The sequence below is a fragment of the Dipodomys spectabilis genome, unplaced genomic scaffold (assembly GCF_019054845.1).
Source record: "Dipodomys spectabilis isolate Male_0828 unplaced genomic scaffold, ASM1905484v1 ptg000241l, whole genome shotgun sequence".
Classification (NCBI taxonomy): domain Eukaryota; kingdom Metazoa; phylum Chordata; class Mammalia; order Rodentia; family Heteromyidae; genus Dipodomys; species Dipodomys spectabilis.
The window spans coordinates 1,343,009-1,355,235 of record NW_024870918.1 but is presented as its reverse complement, the minus strand read 5'-3'; the positions used below and the strand labels follow the sequence as shown (position 1 = coordinate 1,355,235).

The 12,227-nt window shown below is 37.8% G+C and overlaps 1 protein-coding gene across 4 annotated transcripts in view; it reads right to left on the bottom strand.

Annotated features, from left to right (window-relative positions):
- Glis3 (GLIS family zinc finger 3) overlaps positions 1-12,227 on the bottom strand; it is a 449,742-nt gene that overhangs the window by 106,676 nt on the left and 330,839 nt on the right. For all 4 annotated transcript variants that reach the window (XM_042699395.1, XM_042699396.1, XM_042699394.1 and 1 more), the window contains 2 exons: positions 6,485-6,646; positions 1,631-1,741 (listed from right to left, as the gene is read on the bottom strand). In XM_042699395.1, the coding sequence (XP_042555329.1) occupies positions 1,631-1,741; positions 6,485-6,646 (273 nt within the window). The remainder of the gene's footprint in view (positions 1-1,630; positions 1,742-6,484; positions 6,647-12,227) is intronic.

Here is a 12,227-nt window from a genome sequence, read left to right as displayed (position 1 = left end):
TATGTCATGCTCTCCAATCCTACTGATAAATCTGGTATTCCAAGTAAAGCCTCACACATTTCAAACAACTTGGATGTGGAGAACAGTCAGGCTTAGAGTAAAAAGTTTCTTATCTAGGCTTTGTCTTAAACAGATACGACGTATTACTTCAAATTTATAATATAGACATAGATAATGATAAAAACACATTAGACAACAATCCTGCTAAAACACTTCATATTATATTACACCAATGGTGTGTCATCTTAAGGTTACACATTCTTATTTCTGTTTTAAAGTACACTATTAATTTACTTAGTTCCTTTGCTTTTCTAAAATGCAAGAATATACCAATCCAGGCCAAGTAATCATAGATATCAATTCACTGGGATTCCAATTAAAGAGATTTAAATATATTTCCACAGGGGAGAAAACAATTCTAACAGTCGGTTTACAAGATTGGGTTTGTATACAATTACGCATGTCTGTCAAATCTTCCTAGCTGAGGACATTTTTTATAGCTCATGGGGAAAAGGTCAAGTTCTTTCCACATATGAGGCCTCAGCTTGCATTCTGCTAACACCTTCCAAGGAAGAAAAAAAAATTCAAGTAATAAAAAGACAAGAGAACATTTCCCAACACGAGGTGTTAAACCCTAGTAAATCATGAAAGAATTCAAGTTTTCTAACTAGAGGCCGTGGTGACTTGCATACCCTTGCCATACAGTTCACTCATTTGAAATAGTCTTATACTGCTCTTAATTTTTTTCCTTGTAATAAAGGGCCCTTGCATGTATCAAGTATCTATCTCAATGCAAATTGAACATTCAAAACCAAAAATATCTCCACATGTTTTCTGACATGGACAGAAGACACTTTTTTTTTTCTTTTCAAAACAAATGTGACATCATAGTTTTCTTAGGCAATGCCCTGAAGGGGAGTAAGCAAGGTGTCTCTAGGGGGTGTATAAGCCCAGTATCGCCAAACACTTTTCTGGATTGTGTGCGAGTCAGAATAACTAACTGGTTGATCTTTAACACTTATTCCAGGTTTCAAAGATCACAAACCTTACAAACTTTGAGAGATACCTCAAACCCTCACTGATGTGAAAGGAATTCAGTTCAGTTCCTTTTCAGACTTTTCACACAAGAAACCTATCAAGAAACCTGCTTTTTCTCTAATAAAGTGAGACAAACTCTGTACTTATCCCAGATTCTCCCACCTGCTTCCTTACAGCTGATGTCATCCTAGCCAACTGATATTTTGGTGGGGGGCGGGGCAGGAAGAGAGTACTTCTCTCAAGAAGTGTTTCATTTATCGTTGTTTCTTCTTCCCAATTCAGTTTTGGTTAGGTCCTTGGGTTTATTGCCTATACCTGCCTTTTGTTACTTCCTGGTGTAGGTTACTTTCATTCATTTTCTCTGTCTCGTATTATCCACCCCCTAAAAAGTTCTTGTCTGGTTCTATCAACTAAGTGAATCATAACCTTATTATTTTCACCCTCTTGAAAGATTTCACTCCTCACAACAGTCGAAAGCTGTTTACATGTTAAGAAGTATAATGATTTCCAGTGCCTTGCAGAAGTCCCGAGTCCTGCGAGAGTCATGTACATGTGCTTTTTCTGGCTGTAATATTTTTTCTTTTAAAATTACCTTTTTCCTTGCTTGTTGATCTTTGGACGAATGTGCCTTCACATGTTTTCTTAGGGAACTTGGGTCTGTGTAGCGTTTGGTACATCCTGGAATTTGACAAGCATAAGGTTTCTACATAAGAAAGAAAAAAGAAAGAAAAAGAGTAGTTAAATCATAAAGGACTAATCAGAATATGAACTGTCACCCACTGATGGATGTGAAATGTTGAGTAATACTCATGCATTTTAATGAGAAAAAATCCAGGAACTTTGCATCATGGTTTCTGGAAAAGTAAACTTTCCAGAAAGAAAGAGGTATCCTATCCTTGATGGCTGCTAAGACATTGCTTTAGGTTGCACGCTTGTGGCACTTTTTAAAGTAGAAATTATTAGTAAGCATCTCCAGTCATACTTACAGTTATGTTTCCCTGAGAACAATCTTTGGTACTGTCAAAAACTAGTAAACACATATTCTTTAAGGATTCAGGTAAAGAAGCTGTAGAAAAGTCCAGAAAAAACTGGGTATGTTTCAGAAGAAACCTGATTCAGAAAGAGAGAGGGAGAAAATTAAGAAGGAGAAAATTAGCATAAAGTAAGCAACGGACAACAGGTTTCAAACAACGGACACATGAAAAATCAGTCAGAGGAACATTAATAATATTAGAAGTCCTGGTACTGGGTCTAAATGAACACATGAGCCCTGGGATTACAGCAAAGAGGACACAGATTAGGCAGTTCAGAGCCCCTGTACTCTGGAGAGATAGGAAATGTGCTGTCTAAGGTTGTGTCTGTGTCTAGGATCAAATATATTTCTTTATCACAGGTACCTGGTACATAATAGTTAGAAATGAATGAAAAAATGGATGGATAGATGGATACATGGATACATGGATGGATGGATGGGTAGATGGATGGATGGATGGGTAGATGGATGGATGGATGGATGGGTAGATGGACAGACAGATGGACCCCCTTCTATCCATTCAAACTTCAGCATCATCATCTATCACTACCACAATAACAAAATCCTTATCAAAGGTTTTTAAGGCTATGATTAATGTTGCAAAATGAATCAAAACCTTCTGCTTATTCTTTAAGAAGTAGGAAAAAATCCCGGGGTTAACTGTGTTTGTAAGATGTATTAATTGTCACTGATCTACTTATCACATCAAGTAAGATATGTGATCTGGGCCTGCATGACGTGAAATAGAAGTCTTTTCAACAGAAATCTTATGTTAAAAATAGAATTTTTGCTCTAGAAACTTGTTATCACTATTGACAACAACATGTCATAGCTAATCTATTTATGGTAAACTCCTGCTTTCATGGATATGATAGTCTTTTTGTATTCCACATTTGCCTTGCTGGAAGCAGTATTTATGATTCATTATAATTTTGGGGCCATTATTGAGTCCAATAAGGTAAAATCATGACTATATCACTTACCTTGACTTTCTCAATTTAATTTCTAAGTTTGCTATCCTATGTTCATTGACTGACTTATCAACTAACTGATTAATCAATCAATTACTGACTGATTGAATCACCAATGTGTCTGAAGTCTCCAGTATATGCTGGGCACTGTGTTACGTTGTAGGAATCTTTCAATGAACAATGGATGACTCAAGCTCTTAACTCCAATTTTTATGAAACAGTGAGCTAATTATTGGCTAGTCACTTGCTCATGAGTTTCCAATGGGTGAACAAAGATGTTCTTAACCTGAGAAATTTTTTTCTGAGTTTATGTAACTTTCTTGCCTGACCTTTCCCTACATTACCTTGACATTAAGAGGAGCAACTAGCCAGTATCTTTACTAAAGTCACAATAGCAACTCATAAGCTCATGTTTTAGAGCATGACAGGGTACAGACCATATTATAAGGTTTCATAAATATCAATTAACATGTTATTGATGTTATCTTGATTTAGGTTGATTATTTTGTATTAAGTTTTGTCATTTTGTATTTAATTAATTTAAGATAGTCATAGAGAAACCTTGGTCAGCTGGCCTTAACTCTCTCTCCTTGCTATTAAACACCAGGGACTTCAAGGCACTGGTAGCTCACACCTGTAATCCTAGCTACTCAGGAGGCTGAGATCTAAGGATGGTGGTTCAAAAGCCAGGCAGGCCAGAAAAGTCTATGAGAATCTTCAATTAAACACACACACACACACACACACACACACACACACACACACACACACACACAAAGCTAGAAGTGGAGCTGTGGCTCAAGTGGTAGAGTGCAAACCTTGAGCAAAAATGCTCTAGGCTCTAGGCTCTGAGTTCAAGCTCTAGGACTGGCGTGCACACACACATGCACACATACACATGCCATGAAACATATGTAATATTTTAATATTTAGTATAGTATTTTAGTATTAGTATTTATTATAGTATTTTTAGAATTTAGTGTAGTATTTAGTATTTTCCATGAGCACCAAAGATGTTAATGGAGAAATGAGTTGACAGGATATTTCAGACTTAAAATTGTAGAGTTAGTAAACTTGATGGCAAAACATTTTCCTATGAGTCAAAAATCTACTTGGTTGAAGAAAGATCCTTTATTCAAAATTCTGACAGAATTTGCAGAAGAATGATTAATGAAAGGGAGTAGGGACCTAAATTTAAGTCCTAAATTCCTTAAGCAACTATAGCTTGCTTGCTGGAGTTTAATTTCCATATGATTTTTAAAAGGGCATACCAACTTGTTTAACATATTTAAACAGGAGCTAGTTCGGATCTTAAAGGAAAGTAAAAGTAGTTTTAAAGGATTTAATACAAATATATTTTCCAAAAAATAGCTGAGCTTCAAGAGCTATTACATGGAACAAAAATCATAAAAGATTATTATCTTGGGTGGCTCTGCTCATAATTTTAAAATGGGATATGACTTCTTTTTAATTCAGAAATGATTTTTGAAAATGTTCTTTGTTTGATTAGCTAAAATTAGTACCCAGCATAGAAGGGTATTATGGAACTATAACACTTACCCTCACAATAGTTCTTTTAAACTACAGATAGCTAGCTAGAGTGGAAGCAATTTCTCAAGACAATCCTGTCTCATGAATGTTCATTCTTCCATGATAACTTTTAATGACAAATTGGAAAATTTATTGGATTTTACCAAGACCATTTTAGACACAACAAAATGGAGCATTTTAACATAATTTATTCCTTTTTTGTCCTTTATCTGCACGAAAAATTCCACTATTCACCACATTTATTCATTTAATATTCTATTCTGTTTGTCCTAAAAACTACTGAATTCAATTCAGCTGGAGCCGAAGGAACCCATCCTAAGTCCATATTGTTCGGTGTTACAGATATTTGCAGACAAACCACCCATTTATGTATATTAGGATATTAACTCTGTTTAGAAAGGTTATGTCACATTAACTAAAATGACTTCTACCAACAGGACTAATAGAGACTAATCAAAAAATAAATATGTTAACCATAGCAGCAGAAGAATCTTAAGTACGTATAAGAAGGTTTGGGTAGAAATAACAGCATCTTTTCAGAATTCGAACTGTGGTGTCGTTTAAGAATAGACATCAGAATGTTAACACCGAGAAAGTACTGTCATGAATACATTATTTGCAAGCACGTGGATCAGAGATCTGCAATGTGTATAATACATTTATCCTGATGCTTTGTTAAGCAAAGTGAAATTTTATAGCGTGTATCTGGCCTCCTGTAAGGAAACTATCCATCAAAACCTAAGAAATGCAGAGGAGGCCTATCAATATAACCAGAAAAATAAGAGACAATAGTTACATAGCAAAGGCATTTGTGAATGAGCAAATTGTAGCAGCATTATGAGAGTTAAGAGTGTGATAATAAAAATCAATTGTTCTCCTACGGTTGTGTCAAAGGATATAAGATTGTTAACACAGATGAATTCAATTGAACCCTTGAGCAAGAGTTGCTGTTTCTTTTCAGATAGCTTAAAGGTAAAAAATAGCAGGTGCTTTCTCAAACAAAAAGCAAACTGACTCTCAAAAGCTGGGCTAGTTGCAAAGTTCTTCTATCAAGATTACATACAGGCTCACACCTCTAATCTAGCTACCCAGCATGCTGAGATCCGAGGATCGTGCTTCGAAGCCAGTCCAAGTAGCTAAGTTCTGTGAGACTCCGATCTTCAAGTAACCACCAAAAAGCTGGAATAGAAGTGTGGCTCAAGTGGTAGAGTATCATTTTTGAGGAAAAAAAGCTAAGGCAGTGATTAAGCCCTGAGTTTAAGACTCAGTGTTGGTGCATGTGCGTGTGCACACATGTGTGTACACACACCCACACACACAGAGGGAGAGGGAGGGGGAGATGGAGAAAGAGAGGGAGAGGGAGAGGAGGGGGAGGAGGAGGAGTAGGAGGAGGGGAAGAGGGAGAAAGAGGGGAAAGAAGTAGAGGGGAAGGGGGAAGAGGAGAATAAGGGGAGGGGGGAAGGAGGAGGAAAGAACTAGAGACAATGAAAAACATCACATAGTTCAAGCAATAACCTTCTTGGCCAACAATGTTATGTCTTGATAGTTGAATGCCTATTTTGATGTCCGCTCTCTAGCGATCCTTGTCTGTAGTATCATCTACCACACAGCCACAGAACTGCTTCTGCTTTGTATGCAGAAATAGCCAAGTAACTCCTTAGTCCCAAGGAAGTCGCAAGAATGTTGTAATATTTTGTAAATACAAAAAAAAAAAAAAAGCACCACACAGCACTCTTTGGGTCCTGTACCAGATTCTCCTGCTGCCCTTGGCATTGTTCCTGTAACCTGCAGACCCATAAAGCAAACACTAGCACCATCTCATTATAAGAGAGTCACTTCCTTCTGCACACCAGGCTGCAGCTGGAAGGTGGAAAACTCGCACCATCCTTACAGTGTCCAGATGTGTCCTCTGGTGCTTGGCACGGTCACTGGAGTTACTGAAGGCCTTCTGACAGCCCGGATGTTGGCACAGATAGGGCTTCTCTCCTGTGTGGCTCCTCAAGTGGATCTTGAGATTCTCAAGCCTTGAAAAGGCCTTCTTGCAACCTTCAAACTGCAGAAAGAAAACATGTTTTAGCTGTTGAAAAGGAACTTGAATACTTAAGGCTGGAGGACAGAAAAGGGGGCGGAAAGGGTCCTTGTACTTAGCCTAGAACAATACAATAAAATGCAGTGCAAACGATAACAAAGGTTCCTTCTAAAAATAGCCATGTGTTTACACAAATTACATTTTTCCGCTGAATAAACATGCCACTTTCCAGACCAGATTTGGGTCCCAAACTGATTCCTGTGGTTACTTATGTCAGAGAAAATTCACTGTGAGCCATCTGGCTCAGTTAATAAAAATATAGTAATGTGTGTCTTAAAGATGTATGAAAAAATTAACACACTTTTCCATTTCCAAATTGGTTGAAATTGAATAAACCAGGAAAAAAGAAAACCTTTTTGACAACTAATATACTAAGAGGAAAAATCAGATAGATATATGAGAGAGAGAGAGAGAGAGAGAGAGAGAGAGAGAGAGAGAGAGAGAGTTATTATCTAAGAGTAAGAGTTAAGGATGAAGGAAGCTTCTACTAGATATGATCAGACAAATCTTTGTATATTTATACTTCTAAAGGGTTTTCCTTAGTTTTCTTTCTCTATCTCTTTCCTTCCTTCCTTCCTTCCTTCCTTCCTTCCTTCCTCCTTCCCTCCCTCCCTCTCGCTTTTTCTTTTCTACTGGTACTATGCTTGCCCTTGAGACCTTGCACCCCCTCTTAGCTTTTCCACTCACAGTTGGCACTCTATCACTTGAGCCACGCCTCCACTTCTACCCTAGGACTTTTCTTGACTCCCTAAAGAGAAATCATATTAACATCTAGTGAGAGACCAAGTTTAATGAGATACTTGTTTTTTAACATACTCTTAAAATGGAACTGGAAGATGGGAACTCATTTACCGTTCTATCATTTTCCAAATATAGTACAAAATTAATTTTATTCTTGTAACTGTGGTACCTAATTCCTATAGGGTGTTACTTAAAATAAAAAGCTGAAGTTTTCAATGAATGTGTCCTTCATTTCTCAATAAAATTTACTCACCTTAACATTTACTTAATTTATTCTATGGGAAAAATATTATCTATTATTATGGGGTTAAATGATTCTAACCCTTAACATGATGGTCTAATAAAGAAAATGTGTTAAAAAGAGCATTAAAGATGAGATGGGTTTTATCTTTTAAGAACATTTGCTCCTCTAATCCTTTCTATCTAATTTAAGTTCCCAAGAAAAGGATAAGTTAGAAATATGGAAAAACCTACCAGGCCAAAGCACATATATTTCAAACAACCTTAGTCTGGGAATGTAGCTCAGTGAGAGCTCTTTTGCCTAGGTTTTGAAAGGCCCTAGGTTTGCTCCACAGCACAACAACAACAAATAAGAAATACCTATCACCCCATGAAACCTCCATTCTTAGGAATGTAGGAGGAGGGAATGGAGTAGGAATACATGTAAGGTAAGGGGACAAGATCTGAATGGTTTTTACATAAAACTAGCTGGGATTACTACAATAGACAGGGTAGGATATTGTTTATGACAGGATGATACAGAGATGGCTAGCTTTTAGTGGCTGGAATGATCATTTTCAAGTAAAAGCTGAACTAAGTAGAGAGAATAATCAAACATGTCACAACTCCCAGCTATTTAAGTTGTTCAGATTTTGCACGCTGGGGTTATTTTAAGAAATGTATGAAAGTTGCACTTATTTTTGATTGAGAGTTAGTTATACATGTTCCACTAACATATGTTGGTTTATTTCAATTTTGATATTTTGCTTAAAATAATTTTGGTGTTTTCCTGATTTCTATTTCACATAAAAATAAATTTAGCCTGAACAGAAGATGAATGCTGACGAAGCTAACTACTTTTTCAGTAGTAGAAGGTGGATAATGGCATAAAACAAGAGATAAGGAAGTTGAAGGGTTTGTTTCCCCAGGTCAGATAGGCTTCAGGCTTAAGGATAAGGAGGTGCTCCAAATAACTCTGAATTCATAGCTGCGAGGTCTCTGCCCACAACTCTCTATTTTTATAAAGTTCTCTCTAAATGAAGACTTAGAGCAAAATCCTGGAGCTCAGTTTATTTTACTTGGAATCACCTGTGGCCTACACTTAGGTTTAAAATGAGCCTGTGGTTTAGAACATGCCAAGCCTGAAGCCTAGTTCCTAGCAAGACCTTTTTTTAGGGTAGATTCCATTCCGGGGCCAACTCCATGGGTGCTTACCTAGACCTGGGAAGGCCCTGAATCTACGCTCTTCCACAGTTGCCTCAGATCCTCTGCTCAGAAAGAAAGCTGCATTGTTTGGGCACAAGTGATTAAGTGAAATGAGCTCCCCTAGAAGATTCGTGGGATCCTCGATGCACGCTGGACTCATCAGACTGCTCTCATGATCAGACATAAAATTGTATGCAGGTTATCAGTTTGAAGCGTGTCTCATTAACTATCCACTTAAATGTCTAGTTAGATCCAAATTCATTGCTTTTATTATAAACAGAGGCCATTTTTTAAAAGGAGTGGGAGATTGCTCGATTTCAAGTAAATCAATGAAAAAAGAGTTGTAGCTTATAACATCCTGATCAACAATAAATAGCAAGAGTGGAGGGAAAAAAATGAGCAGCCAGACTGAAAATGACAACCAAAAGTGATCTATAAGGGAATGAAACTCCAGCTGATCTCAAATGATATCTTGTGATGAAGAAGGTGAACGCTAAGGTATAATTCAGTGGTAGAGTTCTTGGCTTGATATGCAAGGACCTGGGTTTGATTCCATAGTCTAGAAAACAAACCAACAAAAGGAACCAACAAAACAAGAAGCAAAGCCAGAAGCCAGGGAATAGCATTATAGTATTTTCATGGGAAAAGATGGTGGCTTTAACTTCACTGAGCTATATGAATGAAGGCAGGAGGAGAACAATTTCGAGTATGGGCATACTTTCTACTCACCCTCTTCAAAACAATTCACTCGAAGAAGCCATAAGCCCCAAACCAGTTAAATTTTGCCACTAAATGATTGATAACAGCTTGGGCAGGGCAGTACTACCACCCAACATGTGTCACACACACCTGAATGAACTCTTCACACTGAGGACAGTTTGAGAAAGAAAGAAGGTGCTGTGTGCTTCTCTAATGGCGTCCATGCACATGGAACTTGAAAGCAATCCTTATCGTTCATGATGAGAATAATCCTGCAATTCAGCACAAATATTTCCTCTCCTTGAGGCAGTTTTACCCCTATGCTTGTAAGTTCAGTGAAATGAAAATGCTTTAACTATAAATTAACACTTACACTTACAAAAGATTACTACAAAATGCGCCCAACTTGGATGTTCTGGGTGTGTTGGCAAATGGATGGCTTTTATCCTTCTTCTTAAGATTATTTTCCATGTTTCCCCACCCTATTCTGCGTGCATCTTACCTTGTAAATGAACAGCTAAGCTCAAGTAAGCGAAAGCCATTAGGTGTGTCTCCCTGGGTTTGATCAGAGAAGTTTTCTGTGTATGGTTCCTTATAATGCAAGATGCAGTCTGAGATCTAAGGTCTATTTTGGCAACCAACTGCTCAGTTAAGGCTACCAATCAATTCCTTCACAGCTACCTAGCAATAGCTTTGTGAATGGCTGTAGAACAATCAACCCATCATTAGGTCTCCGGGTCTAAGTTGTCTAAGATTCAAATATAGACACAAAATAGACAACCGCAGACCCTACACAGATGATCAAATCAGACCCCTAAGCACAACCAAACTCAAAAAGAGCCCTCTAAGGAGATTGTGATGCCATGGTAAGACAGTAAGTTAGGAAATGACACATTCAGACGATGATTGCCGTCCCATTTCTTACTCTAACTCTGTGACAGAAGGAAAATGTTGTACAGAATTCCCCTATTTCTAATTCAGACAAGAGTCATATGGACTAGCAGCTACTCTCAGACTGAAAAGGAACATCTCCACTGTAGTCTAGGGGCAGGGTTATCTTCATTCACACAGCAAATAGCACCCACATCCCAGAACGCCAATCTCTAACTAGAGACTCTTGAAATTCTTGACTTCCAAATCTGCTACCAGGCAGATATTTGGCTCTAAAAAGATGTATGTCCACTAGTTCTTGAAGTGGCCTCCTGACCAATAAAATCATCTCACATAGCTACTGCTCGTTACAATCTCCTGTTGAGAAAAAACATTGACAGGGGCCTCGTCTTCCATTTGCACATGTCCACGAAACTACAAACGCATATGAGAATATAGTGCATGCAATGAGAAGGGACAGCATTTTTCATCTTGTGGGTTGTGAAAATACTGCCTTGAACAATCTCTTTAACTCTGAGCCTGTTTTTTCAGTAAGAAACTTTAATTAGAAATTTCAAGTCAGCTCAAACCTGAAGAACCTCAGCTCACGCCAGTTGGCTAATTTAGAAAATTATTTCATATTTAAAGAACACTGGGCTGTAATCACTGTCTCTATATATTGGCTTGATTACAGATTGTTGACATTCAGTAATGTGAAGATGACCTTTGAAATATTACTTTCCCTTTCTATTAGAGGTTTTTGTGTAAGGTTTTGAAAATGAAAGGCTCATTAGACACCATTAAAACTGGATTTATTCCATATGTGTAACCAATAATCAAGTAGACGATTAGCTCCTCCCCTCATCAGCTACTTCAAGGGCTGAGAAGCATAAGTTTGTATTCAAAGTAGTAATAACAGCAAACCTTCATGATCAAGTTTCTATACCACTGCTGATGTCAACAAAACCCCAAACAGAAAAGAGTCTATGATGCTGGATTTGCTTTTGTTAAAAAAAAAAAAGTAGATATACATATGATTTTAATTAAGGCTGTGTTTCTGATCTTGGAGGTATACATTGTCATAATTCCATGCGCTAAAACCAATTAATCTCATTAGGGATGGCTGACACTGTGATATGCAGCCAGAATTGATGAATTCTATGCTAGTTTACATCTCCATGTAGAGCCCAAAGATGACAGAGACGAAAGGCATTCATGGGAAAGGTCAGAAAACGTTTTGAAGGCCCAAATTACATACATATAACAAATCCAAGAGTTCAAGTATCTAAGATATGCCTTGAAAGTTGTACATGAAAGATTATTTCTGTGGCTCAGAAAGAGATGGCCAAAGAAACAACCAAGAACTAGTTTACACACCTGACAACAAGTGAGAATTCTAACACATATACTTAGCTATCCTGTCTTCTGGAAGTCCCCCTCTCCCTCCCCCCCCCCCCCCCCCCCCCCACAGACACAGCAGTGCTTCTCAGCTTTATATGAACAGGAATCACCTGGTCCTCTTGCAGAAACTCACACTCTGAATAAGCATGTAAAATCCATATGCTGATTCCAGTGGCTCATAGACATAATCCTAGCTGCTCAGGAGGCTGACCTCTGAGGATCAAAGTTCAAAACCAGTCTGGACAGAAACAGGAACATCCATGAGACTCTCATCTCCAACTAGCCAGCAAAAAGTCAGAGCTGTGACTCTCAAGTGATAGCATACCAGCATTCAACACAAAGCCTAAGAGACAGCACTCAGGCCCCAAGTTCAAACACCAATATAGCACAAAAAGAAAAGACAAGAAAA